Source organism: Anoplolepis gracilipes, chromosome 3 (genome assembly GCF_047496725.1).
Source record: "Anoplolepis gracilipes chromosome 3, ASM4749672v1, whole genome shotgun sequence".
Classification (NCBI taxonomy): domain Eukaryota; kingdom Metazoa; phylum Arthropoda; class Insecta; order Hymenoptera; family Formicidae; genus Anoplolepis; species Anoplolepis gracilipes.
The window spans coordinates 5,790,115-5,807,269 of record NC_132972.1 but is presented as its reverse complement, the minus strand read 5'-3'; the positions used below and the strand labels follow the sequence as shown (position 1 = coordinate 5,807,269).

At 29.8% G+C, this 17,155-nt stretch overlaps 1 protein-coding gene across 4 annotated transcripts in view; it reads left to right on the top strand.

The window, feature by feature from the left end:
- Positions 1-17,155, top strand: part of Picot (putative inorganic phosphate cotransporter protein picot) — a 36,141-nt gene that overhangs the window by 9,254 nt on the left and 9,732 nt on the right. Inside the window, exon 1 of one of the 4 annotated variants that reach the window (XM_072889294.1) lies at positions 8,712-9,419. The exons of 2 other annotated variants lie outside the window; for them this stretch is intronic. In XM_072889294.1, the coding sequence (XP_072745395.1) occupies positions 9,314-9,419 (106 nt within the window). In that variant the 5' untranslated portion in view covers positions 8,712-9,313. Of the gene's footprint in view, positions 1-8,711; positions 9,420-17,155 lie in introns of those variants that run through there. One more of the 4 variants, XM_072889296.1, reaches the window with a different exon arrangement.

Here is a 17,155-nt window from a genome sequence, read left to right as displayed (position 1 = left end):
GCAAAACCGCAAAACGCAATTTGGAAGATTTTTATCGTATTATAATGTAAAGGAGTGACGTTAGACTTTTGAATCAATTAAGTGAAAACTTTACGATGTAATTCCAATGGTGTAATTATTTTTAATGCGTGAGATTATAAATATTCCTCGTAGTGAAATTTTTTTATCGATGTAAAGTCATTAGAAGGATTGATTGATGTAAATTATTTCTCTAAGAAAAAGAAGGAAAATCTCTTGCTTTTAATTTGAAATATTTCTGCGGTTATAAAACATTCAATCAGTATTTTATCTCTTTTCTTTATACAATTAATTTAAATTAATTCTCGCGATGTGCAAAAAGTCCGGACATTACGATTAAATTGCTGTATCTTATCTACACCATAGAAAATGATCTGCATATAATCCTGAACTTAAAATGTCAAATATTATTATGCGCGATTAACGAGCGCAATTAGTGATTTTTTTTCTCAATAATGCGCATACGATAATTTTTTTCTTCAGCATAGCACATGCGATATCGATCGATTTCACTTACGCATTATACTGTGTTTTTCCATTGATATTTCATCGTACTGCATTTAAGATATATATCGCATTGCGATTAATCGTAATTGATTGATATGTTGACGATTATGTTGAATAATTTTTTTGTTGTAAATTAATTTATCTGTAAAATAAAAATAAATTATACTGCAAGATAGTGTCACATCGTTAAAATTAAACTTTTTTTCTTAGATAATTCTTATTAAAAGTCTATACACGTGATCTATTTCTGTGTCACAAATGATTCATTTGTTATTATTATTATTATTATTATTATATAATATCAGCAAAAATATTGTATATCTAAAAGATAACGTTTGACATTTTGATTAATGGTCTAAATTATATGGTCTAAAAAATAACACGATTAATATTAGAAATAACTTGACGCAAACATCCTGTTTGCAGAAAAGCTAGAGAGTGAATGAAAAAGAATGAATTTTGTATAACTGATTAACGAATTCAAAATTCCATAAATGAAAAAGTTGATTGAATTATTCAATCTTTTTAGAAACCACTTAATTTTCTGTGACAAACTATGTATAAATATCTCACATTTACAAAATATTATTATCCATCACGTACTAAATATCATTAAAGACATTATTTATAAAATTATTTTTAAAATTATATTGTACAATCACAGACAAGAAATCATACGACAATTTAATCTTTTTGAAAAAGATGAAATTATTTTTTATTGAACGAGGATTTATCATTGCATTGCGATATTAAAGCGATACTTTATCGAAAAAATGACAGATTTGCGATTTGTTGCGACACGTTCAATGAAGCAACAACAACAATGCATGATTTTAACGAAACGAGAAAAATTTTGACGATATTATAAACAATTTGATAAATTATCCTCATCATCTTGTAACTATTTAAATATACACGCCTGTTTTAGCGTGTATAAATTAATGATGTAATGATGGCTGATAAAATCAAACAAACAATTTAACAACAAGTTTTCCTGTAACAAGTTTCACGATAGTTCCCCAAGAATGTTGGTGGTTCACCTCATCAGTTAATTGAAAAAATGAGTTATTGCAAGAAGAACAAATGATCGTAACACGTCATAAATTCACGCATGGAATTTATCGTGCGTCTACTCGTGATTTTTTGATCTCTAAATCTGAGACTTAAATTTCTATGCTTTGAGGAATAAATTGTGTCAAGGACTCGATATCAAATGCATCATTTTAATTTATAAAAATTTCAACATTGATGAATTAGAGCTTTACATGCTTCATTTGATATTATTTCAATTACTTCGTTTATGCAAACGCATATCACTTCGATCGAAAATTAATACCCATTCTAACATCGCTATTAATCTCGATTGCCACTAAGGATATTGCGTCAATAAATTGTATTTACATAAAAAGAAAGAATGCGGATTGGTTCGGAAAAAAATACGAAACTAGTTATAATCATGTAAATCGTTTTTAATATCATCAGAAGAAAGTAGAAAGTGCTTATCGAAACTTTATCCTGAAATTTGCATTTCTTGATATACCTAATTATGCTTCTGAACATTGCTGATTGTCTTCTTCTGCGGTCGAATCATTTAAATATTATAGATCCTTAGGATTTATAATAGAGGAAAGCGCGAGCTATCAACTCGTAAATTAAATTATTGGTGGAACTAAAGTTTTATTATTTCACAAAACATCAAGTAAATTAAAAAAAGTTAATGGAAATTTTATTTGACAATAATTATATTGTAAATTCCCGAATTGCGATAAATAATTGACTTCAATCATTTTTTTTCTTTTTTATTGTTTTATTGTAATAAAATAATAACAATGAAAATATAAAGATAAGAACATAAAACATATGTTAATAAATAATAATAGATACTGAACATCAAATTGTGACGATCGAGAAATCATGTATAAAAATCAAAATACATTTTTATCTATCTTATATATATTAAAAATGCCGCTTGAGCTCCGATTAATAGCTAACAATACGTTTTGTATTCTGAAGGCACAGTATTACGAGGACGAATTCTGGAAACTCAAGTTGCGCCCTCGAATACGGCCTCGCAAGAATTGCGGATATAATGTGACAAATTATTGACATCCTACCTTGACACGATTGTTTGTGCAGTTAATCCATTGAAACCTTTGCCTATGTATTATATAAAACGATACAAGCTAATTATGATTTTGTATTCGTTAATTATAATTTTTTGATGGAATTATTCAAGATTTATAGCAGCAAAATATATTATTTTTTATGATTTTTACGTTGTATATTGTCTTAAAAAAGAGACGAATAATCATATTATTATATTATTATATTATCATTTTATAAATATATTAAAAATGTTTCATTTATTAAAAATTAAAATAATCTCTACAATTTTTAGAATAATCTCTGTCTAAAAAAATAATTATTGTAAAAATTATCTTTAAGCTTCTTAAATATGTAAATCTTAAATATTTAAAGAAAAAAAAACTTAAGATAGTTTGGTGACATATAGTTTTCAATGTTTTCACTTAAGAAATGAAGAGAATTTTAAATATAAAACGAAGGGATTTTACTTGGATTTCTTGCTCCACTTTGTATTTCCTCGTGGCGTGATCAGAGTTATTTTCCACTTAACTATAGTGGATAACAAGTTTGAGGGCTTTCACATTTCCTGTTGACGGCTCGAAACTTGAGGCATTTAAAGCCGAGTATGGTGTGAGGATATTAAATGATGTAAAGGCCACGTTTATAACCACGTGTCACACATTTACGTAAGAGTGAGCAATCAGAAAATCGTCGACATCCTACTTCTACATTTTCAGTACTCTTCCTGAGGTAGGAAATGTTATCTTCTCTGTGAATAAATTTATATGTTAAAGAGAAATTATCTCACGTGAATACTTTATATTCAATTGAAACTCTCGATATCAGAAACATACTAAAACATTAGAAGAAAATTAAGCTTAAAAAAAAAGAAATAAAATAATACTTATTATATTTTACAATAATTATATATTTTTCATTTAATAATTATTATAAAAAAATAAGCTCCGCAAAAGACAATAACAAGAATTAAAAATTATTTAGTAATTATTTTTAAAGACATTTTTTATTTTTTGTAGAATTTATATATGATAATGATAATTTTTATATACATTTATTCATGCAATCTCAACAACTAATTTTGACGTATATAATATGAGATTAATCCTTCTTTTCTTCTATTGATCAATTTTATCTTTAGGATATTTTTATTGCAGATTTCTATTTTACTGTGAAAGAAGTTAACTTGTATGATAAATAACTTTATTATTGCTAGTTGAGAACATGATTAGTTATCTGTAGTAGATAGTATATCTTTTTTATCGACACAAGCTTCAATTTCGTTGTCAATAAACAGAGTATCTATGTTATCTACGTACGAAGTATTAATTTATTATGTAAATTAATTTATGTAATTAAATCAAAAACATATATGTATAATTACTCATCTTGACCAATATTAATATGTCACAATCAATGATAATATTAACTTGTCATGGAGATAATATCTATGCATATCGATCGACATCTGTTAGAATATATATAATAATAAATTAATAAATTAATGCATTTAATTATGTTTGTTATTATAAGTAAAATGTCAGAAAATTAAATCGAGACCATTTGTAACATATGATTTTTGCGAGAATTTAACTTTATACGTGTCAAATAATTTTTATATTTGAAAATTATCAAGATAAAGATTGAATTAGTTTGAGGAGAAACTTTTTTTCTAAATTTCGTAAACTATTTATACCAATTATAAAACTATGTTGCACTCATTGTGTTAATTCAAGTTTATTAGTCATACCGCGATACGTAATCGCTCATTGTACATATCGTACTCGCGAAATTGCGATTCGTCGCACGAAAATGGACTATACGCGTATGCAATTCACGAACGAAAGAAAATCTGCTGCGTCACGAACGAGTCATCGATTGCACAATCAGGTGTACGCTCAAAGACCATTCGATATAAGCGTAACACTTTGTGCAATCGTTTAAAGGTAACCGTTGTAAAATAATTGGCGACGTTTCTCGAACGACCGTCATCTTCGCCAAAAGTTATCGCGATTGGAAGCTTTTGTCGTCCTTATTCGGATTTTATCACTCTTATAAAAATTACGCACATACGTATGTAAAATTATGCGGTCCGCGTTTTTGAATAACCGGAAATGTTCATTAGCGATTACTCGGTCGAGAATGTAAATATTTCTCGGTGGATCATAAAGATGATTACGCATATCGCTGATAAAAGGTAGCACTATAAAAAGACTTGATAAGCTTGGTTACGCGATAAAAACTGATAATTATTTTTCAGCAATTTTTTATTTAATCTATTTTCATTTAATCAACTTCTTTAATGCTTAAAACATTTGTAAATAGATAGATGCAATCTTAAATTGACGCATAATACGTGTGTTTTTTTTACGAATAAATAGACGGTATCATGAATCATCATTTCATTCAATTATGGATTTAATATCAATTTTTCATGTTCTATATATATTTTTATCTTTTTCGGCAATTTTTCATTTAATCTATTTTCATTTAATCAACTTCTTTAATGCTTAAAATATTTGTAAATAGATAGATTCAATCTTAAATTGACATATAATACGTGTGTATTTTTACAAATAAATAGACGGTATCATGAATCATTATTTTATACAATTACGGATTCAATATCAATTTTTCATATCTTATATATATCTTTATCTTTTTCATATCTTTAAATATCTTAATTATCGCAAGTTGAAATTTTGTTAAAATTTCCTTTCAGATTAAATGCGTGTTTTAAATGTAAAAATAAAAAAAAAAGAAAAATACTTTAGATAAATTTAGAAGAGAATTTAATATATAACGTATGCTGAGTTTTATATTAACTTTTATATTAGCACTATAAAATTAATGCTTCGGTAAAGATAATATTTTTCGTGATTTAATCTGTAGTCTATGGTTTCTGATAATGATGATAATAATACCGAGAGATATTCTGCATAACATGCAGCTGCGAGCAAACGCAAGAGAGAGAGAGATAAGCATGGATAAACCAGATAATAGCTAATTAATGTTTGACGACTTAACTTCAATTATTTAACATTGATTAGAGAGAGAGAGAGAGAGAGAGAGAGAGAGAGAGAGAGAGAGAGAGAGAGAGAGAGAGAGAGAGAGAGAGAGAGAGAGGAGGGGAGGGGAAGAAAGAGTAGCAACTGCGTTGCGTCTTCCATTCCGGCGACTTCCTTCTACTCTGATTTGTACGAATCGTACATTCCTGGACTGGTCGCTTTGAATAGCAACATCCTGTTGCATACATGTAGCAATCAAATCAATTATAGACAACCAGTCCGACGCGACAACTGTGATTCGCACACAGCGACAAGCTTCAAATCAAGCTTCTCGTTGTATTCTCGACGATATACTCTTTGCGATGATATATCTGAATGAGTATATCCAGAAGTCAACAAATATTTACTTATTACATTCTTTCAATTTCCAGTATGGAAAATCCCGCGTATCCTCTATCTTGACACTTTGATACCCGCTGCAAATCAGTGGAGTTCCCGCAGATGCGAGAACATCGATAGCTTCGATTAATTAAGTTGGCTTGGCGAGACTTTTGACAATTATTATCAAAAAAAATATCCGTAAAATTATATTTTTCATATTACTTGTTATTATTTTTTGTGATGATTTTAATGCGTTATATCGAAAAACGTGAGATTCTTATTTCAAGAATATTTTCAAGAGCAAGTTTTATAATATTTCTTCATAAGCTTTTATCTTTCAGAGAATCGAAAAGCATTACGCATTTTATATTATCGACGAATGATTAACGCCTGTTCTAGATTGATAATTTTAATATCGATTTTGTGAGAAATTATTTTGCGAGAATAAACATAGATATGCCGGAGGATATCATTTCGCTATTGTTATCGGAAACGACACTTATAAACGGAAATTACACATATCATAATTATCAACTGTTAAAACGTGACGGAAAATTTTGTAATTATATGTAACCAGGACCTTGAAATAAGTGCTCTTTACTGGACGCAAATTGAAAACGCCCACGAATCACATATCTTTGATATATTGAGATGATCATCAATCATCAGTGGTACTTCTTCGATGTGATCAAACCGCGAGTTATATTGCATCTCGTCGTGCAATATAACTCCAACGCTTCTGGAAAAGCGTGTAAATGCAGTTTGTTTCGAATATTTCGCAAAACGACAGCCAGGAATAAAGTCGCGTGGTAAGTTATTAATAACTGATCAGTTTTTAACGTGCCAAAAATTTTATGCGACTTTACGTGGTTATTTCATCCGTTCCGATCTGATTGATACTTTTTCTAATTTGCATTTGACAGCAAGCTCGCGAATCAAAAATAAATTACATGAGATAGAAGGGTTAGTTGAATTTCAATTAACATATTAATTACGATAACTATATTTTCCTGTTAGATATGAAATATTAAAACGGAATGATACAAGCTACATTTTCTTCAATCTTTGAGAAACGAAATTATTTGCAATAATAACGTAAAATTCTACTTTTCTATTGTGAAACTTTTGACGTGATAGAAAAAAATATTATAAAAGGATAAAAATTAGAATTTTATACTATAATAATTATGCATTATGATTCGTGACATAATATGATATTTATTTTTTAATTTCTTTTATTTATTTCTTACAATTATTTATCAGTTTAATAATTGTTTTTATTCAATGAAACTTTCTTCTACATCAACATTTTTTATTTTCTCATAAATAATTTATTTTGATCTTCTTTATGACGAAGCAATAAAGAACATTCCAAGAGATTTTAATTAGGCATGCAGAACATTATAAGTTTTTTCCTCTTCGTGATATCTAATGTAATCGGAGACATCTGATGTAATTTTATACAAGACATGATTTTAATAATTAATTTCAACGTTTTTTTCTTCTACACAGTTTACAAATCTTGAATTTGGTCTCACTGCGTGCAATTTTTTGTAGAAAAACATTGTTAAACAGGAAAAGATTTGCAGATTGCAGAAAAAATATAAAAGTTTTGTTTATTATGAATATTAAGATTTTTGCGTGGATTTTCCTTATTTATATGCGGATTTTTTTTTTCTTTCATGCGGAACATATACATAGACAAATATTCTCATTAAGTGAGACGCGATGATACATGTTAAAAGAATATTTTTCCTGTTATTTCTCATCCCTTGATATTTTTCGTTAGAAGAAAATATGTAGTATTTGGAAGATACACATGTCAATTGCAAACACTTATTTTTTTGGAATTTTATTAAATCGTTTTTGATTGATGAGCGGCGTGCGATGAATAAACAGTGAATACGCAACAATAATCTACTTAATTTTCAAGCCCGTAGGTCAAAAGTAAATCATATGGTTTCACAATATTTAGATGCCTTTGTTGGAATGAAGCCCGATAGGTATTTTTTGCTCGCAAACTTGCAGCTCATATATTATCTTTGTTAGTACTACGAACAATTGTTAAGTGATTCTTATTTTTAATGACCTGTTAAAAGTCAAATAGTCATCTATATTTATAGTATTTATTAAAGTAGATCTCAAAAAACTTAATAGAGTTATCGAAAATAAAAGCTTTCTCTTTTGGAAATATTGATTAAAAATAAATGAGGTTTAATCGTATTTTTTTCTCTTGAGAACAAAATTAGAAATAGATGGATAATCAATTAAACTTCACTGAACTTACTCAATCTTCAATATACACATATGTAAAACTAATTCATGAAAATCTATAGTTACATGGATATAGTTATAATGATAATATATAAACAAAGAGCTTTTGTCTCTTCTCTTCTCTTTTAAAAATATTTTTGCTCTTTTTCTGGATTATGATTTTTTTCTGAGGTTTTTCTGTAGCAAAAATCACTGCTAAAAATTAACTACTATGTTAATAAATTATATTGTTGTGAATTCAAAAGTAAAAGAAAAAATACATTCTATTTGATATAGAAGCTTACATATTTCAATACATTAGAAAACATTACTGTATCTCTAATTGGCTCTAAGTGGATTTTAAGAATTATTAAATATGTTGTAAATTTCGCTATCATATTAATTGGAATATAATTTTATTCCTTTTTAATTCACAACAATATAATTTATTTTATTAACCTAACATAAATAATGCAAAACCATACAGTATATACATTTTATCATCATTCGCAAACTCCGCCCGTGTAAATTAAATTTCGCGCCGCCGGTCGTGACTTTTACCGCGCTGCGCTTCGATTGGCCGAACTATTGGCACAGCCGGTCCGCCACGAGTCCAATCGCTCGCTCACAACCGTCATTCGTCATTACGTCGTAGTAGCCAGCGAGCAACCGGCCGGTCTCTTCGTCAGTATCGTTTCGTATCACGCGAGGACTTAACCTCATATTTGCGCCTTCACTTTTGCCACTGTGTCACCTCCGCAAATGTCGCCTTCCGTTGCTTTTCCCGACCTCTCCGTCGTCGTCATCGTCGTCGCCATCGCTCTCGCCATCGTCGGCGAACCGGTATAAAAAAAGAACGCAGGCGCGTGCTTTCGTTCCTCGGCGCTTTTTGGTCCGAGTGCGCGAGAGTGTCGGAAGTCGGAAGAGCAGTAGTTCGCAGTCGGCGTTATCGCGTCAAACGCCGCCGTCCGCGTGACGAATCATCGATTGCGTTTCACTTCCTTTTCGTAAAGTCTTCTTTCCTGTCGTTTCGTGCTTCCGAGATGAGCGGTAGCCGGGTCAGCGAAAACGGCAGACGAAATGGCCACGTGCTGGTATGGGAGCAACCCGGGCTCGACGAGGAGGAACGATCTGCACGAAAAAGAAGAGGTACGTATATATGGCCACGTGCGGACGATTCGCGAACCTTCATTGATACGATGCCAAAAAAATAGATTTGCGAGAATTACGAACGACGAATTTCGAGATACTTCTCTCGCGTTCTCGTATTCTCATTATCTCCTCGAGTTTCCTCGTCATTTTCTCCGCATTCTCGAAGGTTATTCTTCTTGAGTATTTCGTCGTTGACATCAATTTGTATAATAATAGCTGTGACGATCGAGAATAGAGATTTCCGTGTGTATTCTCCTGTTATTTAACTGTGTGAATGACACGTCATAATCTCGCGAGAGGTTCTAGTAAATAAAAAAAAAAAAAAAAAAATAGAGTAGACTCAATTGAAATTCCGTCTTTCTGCTTCCGGTCGTTTCGTAATTCTCACATTGCGGCAAATAATGTAATCCGAGACGAGATCCAGGCGTGTGCGGGCGGCATTTCCTCAAGACGGATAAGACCACGTGTTCGCTCGGACTGTACGCGACATGTTTGCGCTCTTAGCGTTTCTCTGTACAAAACATGCGTCGTTCGAGATAATAAAAAGTTAATCTCGATTCTGAAAAACGCATCGAAGAGCAACGATATGTGATTATCTATATGATTTTTCATAAAAAAGGCACACTCACGTACACACATGTTTTAACTTATATTTTATAATATCGTAATCATAATTACCTTACAAAATTTTATATCTTAGTTGCAAATTGATATATCTAAAAAAATGATTAAAAATCACAAACATATATGTACATATTTCAAGATTAAATTTCTATTTATTTATCTTACAATTAAATATTAAAACAAAATTTACATTCAGAATAGAATATTTTTCAAAGAGGATATATTAAAATTCTACATTCAAAAACTCATGGAACAAATGTTACACATTAATTTCTACGTTTGTTTACGAGTTAAATTAATTTAAAAATAATTTTAAAAATATATAAATAAAAAACTATATAAGATATATATTTAGTTTTTCTATAGAATATATGCGGCATAGAATTTCTGTACAATTTCCATATATATTTATATTCCATATATATTTGTATTGTAAAGTGCAATTATAATTCAAAAAAAATATAAGTATTTTCGTAACTTTGCGTGTACAAATAGTTCGTTAGTGCACAAAAAAATCGGCAAACAATACGAAGCTATTGTTCCCGCCTGAAGAAAGCATTTTTGCAAAGTACTTTTGTCGAGGAAAGAATGAATGCAGAATTGTAGTCTCGGATCAGTATTGTTTCGCGGAGGGAAACGCGAGATAATGAGAAAATAATATATTATTTCTAGTAATAATATTATTATTATTAATATATTGTTTCAAATACACGTTATGCTTTGCGATTTAGTTTTTTAAATTGGATTTTAGATTGATTTAAAATCTAAAAGCGGTTAGTAAAGTTTATAATTATTATTGCGTTTATTTATTCTGCAAGTGTGCCAAATTATGCTGCCCGGGGCACCAATACATCTTCCTCCTACACTGTTACCGAATGCTAAGCATGTTTACGCAATTATAACGCACGATGATTAGCTGCTTGTTGATTTTCCCCGCTGGTGGCTTTTTTTCCGAGTTTTATCGCCTAGGCACGTTTCGGAGCAAAATTACAAACATCCAAATAATATCATACACATATATCGATACAAAATAATATTAAAATATAATATAATATTCAGAGATATTTTAGAATTATATTTTAGAATAATATTTATTGAATTAAAAATATTCTTAATGCAGATGTGTTTATGTATTCACTTTGTGATTAAAATTTTAATATTTCATGAAGTCTCCGGCTTTTTATTAGATATACATATACATACGTACGTACGTGTATTTGAATTAAAGCACCAGAATTCTTATTTTATTTCTCCGAAAAATAAACATGCAGTGTTTCGTGCATCTGCAACTGGTTAAGATTTAACGTTCGCTCGTTATTGTCCGGCAAATGTTTGTCGTCCGTCAAGGTTTTAAGAATATATATTCAAGACTTTTGCCATTTAGGCCAAGGGTCCAGAAAATCCCCTTTATTACCTAGTAATATATTCACCCCGCAGTTTAGTGAGATTTATATTATCCCTCTGCAGAAAAAAATAAAGTCGTTAATATGTAGAATGCGTAAAATTCTCATTGGGAATTGTAGAACTATAATTGTGGTATACACGTCCAAAGGACGAATATTCTCTCGTTAATGAATACTTGCTGATGAGTACCTACCTACTAATACATTATCTCGCGTTTTCCCTACGGAACAATACTGACCTAAGACTACATACAATTCTGCATTCATTCTTCCTTCGACAAAAGTGCTTTACAAAAATGCTTGCTTCAGGCGAGAACAATAGATTCGTGTTGTTTCCTGATTTTTTTGTGCACTCAGAGTTGCGGAAATGCTTATAATTTTTTCAGATTATAATTGTGCTTTACATTACAAGTACACATGTGTATGGAAATTGTACAGAAACTTTATGCCTCGTATATTCTGATGATAATCTACAAAAAACCAAATTTACATATTTGACAAAGATACAATAAAGTAAATTTAAATTTGTAATTTTTTACTTATAGTTTGGAAAATGATACAGTTCTATTAATAATGTAAAAGAGGACATAATGGCTAATGAAAAATATTCCGAGAAATTTGATGAATTGCTACTTTAACTAATAACGTGTAAACAGTTATAAATAGCAGTGCTGTAATAATTATTAGTATGAATATATAACGAATGAAAAGTGATAATGACTAACGAAAAATATGTTCTCCGTTCACGAAAAAATGTATCTGATGATATCTTGACGCCTATCACATTATCATGAAAAGATTAAGTTTACTATATCAATCTGTTAGACAATTCAATGAACTACGGAAAAGCACATGATGATAAGAAAAACTCGTCATTGCGAGATGATGACACATGGCGAGAACGACTGCAATCTGGATTGAAGTTCAATAGCAAACACGCGTAATATTACACTTCACCGCGAGGGGCCTGCATGCGTAATCTATTTGTCAGAATAAGATCTTCCGTTTCGATTAAGAGGCAATTATAGTGGAATTTTTCGACGGACGCGTATTCAAGCAACATTCGGAAACTCGAGTGCATTTTTCTCGTGATACGCGCCAAGGTCACCGAATGACTCGTATATTTAGTCGTTTATCGCTATAGTGTACAACGGATAATGCACTATATAATCAATGTTCCAAAGAAACTCTCTGCATCATTTTATCAATTTTTTTTTAATTAATTTGGAATTTTATTTTCTTTTTTTTTTTCATGAAAGAAATTAAATTATTTATTAATAACGAGTGTAGGTTTAGGTGAGAATTGGTGAAAAAGAGAATTATAAATTTTTGAGTATTATATATAAATATATTGTATATAGAAATAAAATTTTATTCTTTATTAAATTTTTCAATAAATTCAATTTTCACGGAATCAATTTTAAGAAAGATTATAAAACTAAAGTTCTTGGCTGTCGACAAAATTAAAATATAGATAAGATTTGCAATATAAAAGAATTATTCAATAAATAGAAAGCGTAAACTTCTCAAGTACTTTATATGTAATGTCAGTTATTTACTTTCCGATTACGATAACTTATTACCTATCGAATTTAGAAAAGAAGAATTCTTAAAAGATGCAACGGAGGAGTAATAAGTGACTAAATCATCGTTAATGATAACGAAGCTTAAATTATAGTGATATGTGATGACTAGATCAAAGTACAATCTTTTAGAAGGCAAAAATTCTTTTCTTTTTTTTTGGCGATAAATCATTATTTTTACTTCTTCTATCTTTCTTTATCTTTTATATAAATCATTATCTTATTTAACAAATATATTTAATTATATTGCAATTTTTTTTTCTTTGTTAATGAATTATTGTCCTTTCAAACACTATTTAACATAAGATATATATATATTTATATATTTTACACATATATCATATATAAAAAAACTCCTAACAAAATATATTTTTACATTTCTCTCTCTTTCTCTCTCTAACACACACAATGTGAGGTGTATTTCTTGATATTATTTCGCTTCTTTGTTAAGTGATCGAGCAATTGAGTCTTAAAACGTCTTGTCAATATTGAATTGTAATATCAAAAGCGCGTAAAATTGTGTAAATTGTGTAAATGTTTTTTTTTATTTATATATTTTTTTCATATATTATTTGCGTTCAGCTTGTGATAATTGTTTAAAATTTATAATTATTTATTATATGCGCGATCTGAAAAGAAAATATTTGATATACTTTATACTATTCACATTTTCGAATGCGAATGATGACATATGAAAGAAATTAATCTACTTTGACAAGTAACGTAACAAAAAAATTTTATTTAAGTTTTCGCTCTTGACTCGATAATTCAATACGGCTGCAATGAGGAGCCAAGAGTCTTAAGCACTTCTTCTATGTTTCTAAATGTTTTCGAAAGATAGGCCTTTATCGTTGTATCGATATAACCTCATATTGTGTCGATTACGTGACGCCAACTGCGATGTGGAAGTTTCTTTTGCTCAATGGACTTTTATCGTCAATCTAACTATCTAACGACTCTTCGACATCTGCAAAGTATTATATCTGAAAAGTCTCTTTATCTTCAAGTGTCATTAAATCAAAATATACTGTGTTTAGTTTTATTATAGATTTAATTATTAAAAATATTTAAATTATTTTTATTAAATTTAAATTTAAATAATTTCAATTATTAAAAATATTTTCACTATGATATATGTATATGTATATCATTTAATAATACTATTCATTGGAATGTCGAAAAATATTTTAGTTTTTATTAAATATTTCGTATATTTTATGGTAATATATTTGTTAGCAATTTAATATATAATTATATCATAATATAATATTTTTTGAAAATTATATTGTCAGTAATATTATTCGCGTTTTGAATAGCTCTTTATGAGATTCTCTTTCTTCGTATTCTGCAAGCTCTTCACCGTTCGAGTAATCGTCGTGCCGACGTACAGCGTGGCATGCAAAATGCATGCTTTGCTGCTTGTTTGCATTGCTAGGGATGCATAAAATACATGTCTTGTTCTATTAAATGTGTTTGATGCGTCTTATTTTATTAATACAATAAATAGCTTTAATTAAATACGCCATCAATATCAATGTATCTGTGAATAAAATTAATACAATTTTAATATCGAATCAAAAACATCAATAATCTAAAAATATTAATTAAGCATCATTGACTAAATATATATGTTCTGTAAAACAGATGCGAATTAAACTCAAAATCGTTATTTCTTGATAAGGTAAATAATATATATTCCCTATTCTTCTTTATAAATAATTAATATTTTTATAATTTATGTAATTATCCTTGATAATATTATCCTTGTATTTATTCCATTAGATTCACGTATTTTTACACATTGATTTTTTTCACAGTTAAACTCTAAATATCTACATATGTACACCAGCAGCTGACGCATCGCACGCGGTGCGTGCTGGTGTATGCACGGGTAATCGTATTCACGCACGTCACGAGCGACCATCAAACACGTGCACGAGACACGGCTATTACACTCTCCCCTCTTCCCCTGTTCTGCTGCCAATTCTCGCGGTTTGCTTCGAGTGTTGTCTCGTTTTGCCTCTCTTTCGTCTCGTTTCTCCCGCTGTTCTTTCGGCGTGTTATCCTTCTCTGTGTTTCGTGCGACGATATGACCATCGCATACTCACACACACGCATACATGCATGATCTTTTGTAAAATCGTAGTATATGTCGGAGCTATTTCTACCGGGACCACGTGCTCGACGGCTGTCGACGCTGTAGGCGCCCGAGGACGACTTCAAAGTGCTCGACATCATCACATGTATGCGGACACTCATACTAACTGACTTATTGATCGATGCTAATCCTCTGCGTGATTGTCTCTTCTTAAGGCGGCGCCATTAGCCCTGGATAAATTTGTTGCGAAATCATTTTAGCCAATGACACTCTCGATAAATTTTGCTATAAGTCTCGAGTATATTGGTATGGTACGGGTTATTAATTTATCTAATTGTAAGAGATCATTTGAGATTATTTGTAGAATTTTCTTTATACAAAAAACAACTCTACAAATGTCGAATAATTTTTCTTTAAAGAATAATTTTTAATTATTAAAAACCATTTTTTGTCTTGAATTATTTAACCCTTGAAAGTCACACATGAGTTTATTTATCTTATTTTTTTGCTCTATTGATATTTTATCGTAATCATTTTTGACAGAGGTCAATATTATATTTTTCTAGATTCTTTCAAGCACTTTGAGATAGCTAAAATTACGACAAGACATTGTGATCCATATTATGACTAGAAACAGAGCAAAAAAATGTATGATCTACAAAGGTTAATTTTGTCATGGAATATACATGTATATAATCTTTTGTAAATACATATTTATAGAAGAGTTAATAATTGTTATTAAACCTAGTTTAAATGATTTATATAATTTAAAACAAATTTTATTTATATAATTTTACATGTCACATTTTCTTTGACGTATTCTGATATATATTTTGTATATGTGGGTATTGTTATTTTTCCAAATCTGTATTATACAAAAATAAAAATGATAAATGGAATGCTATGGCAAATTATAAATCATTTAAAGTGAGTGGGATAAAAAATACCGAATGTTTCCTTATTGCATACGTATTTTCCAAGTATGATATGAACTGGTAATGACTAATACAATAAATATACTCAACGTTAACAATGTTGGTACAAATATTGTCTCTCACATGATCGATATCATTTTCAATGAGTGTCTCTTTATACGACTCTCTTATGCTCGATAACATTCCGATAAGATTCTTACATATAGTAACATTACACGACACCTAATAATCCGATAGAATCCTAAGCAATCGATATCACTTTTTTTTAACTATCGTTGGTAATATTAATTCTTTCACGCCTGTCGATGCATTTAGATGTACTGTCAACGAAAAATTATAAATAGTTCATTCAAATCTTGCTGAGCTTGGCGAAATGTTCGGTCGAAATTCGGATATCTTTGGCTGATTGTTTAAATTAAGCATAGTAATAGATACTGTTTAGAAAGAATTGTTATGCATATATATGTATGTGTGTTGTATTGTAACTTCTTGTAATCTGTGTCCAAGAGATGACATTGCATTTTTTGACACGTTTTATGATACGTCTGGTTGTAGAACAAAGTGTCACAACGCGTCGCAGAAAATCTAGGAAGAAACTTGGAGCGGATGTTCCTTTTAATACGAAAATGACCTGTCAGAGCTAGGTTGCGCAGAATAGAGACAGGCCTAATAATATCGAATAATGCGTGACCTGTCTCTATTTTCGTTAAATAGTTCCGTTATTACACCATGGTGTTTTATCATCAGCGTCGTTTAAAGATATCCGGTACTCCATTTTGCAACCTATCATCGTGTCTTTAAATCCTCTTCGCGTATCGCGACTAGGTACATAATTCTTAAATAGTCGCTATGCATTGACATGCGAATAAAATAATTACGTATAATTATATATAAATTAACCATTTTTTATTTGTTTCATTACAAAAATTTTTTCAAGAAATAAGTAAAATATATATATATATATATATATAAAATATAATATATATACGTTACGTAACGTTAATGATTGAAATAATTTTATTAACGACATTTGAAAATCGAAAGAAACTTATGCATTATTAATTATAAGTATTCATAGAATACGACATGT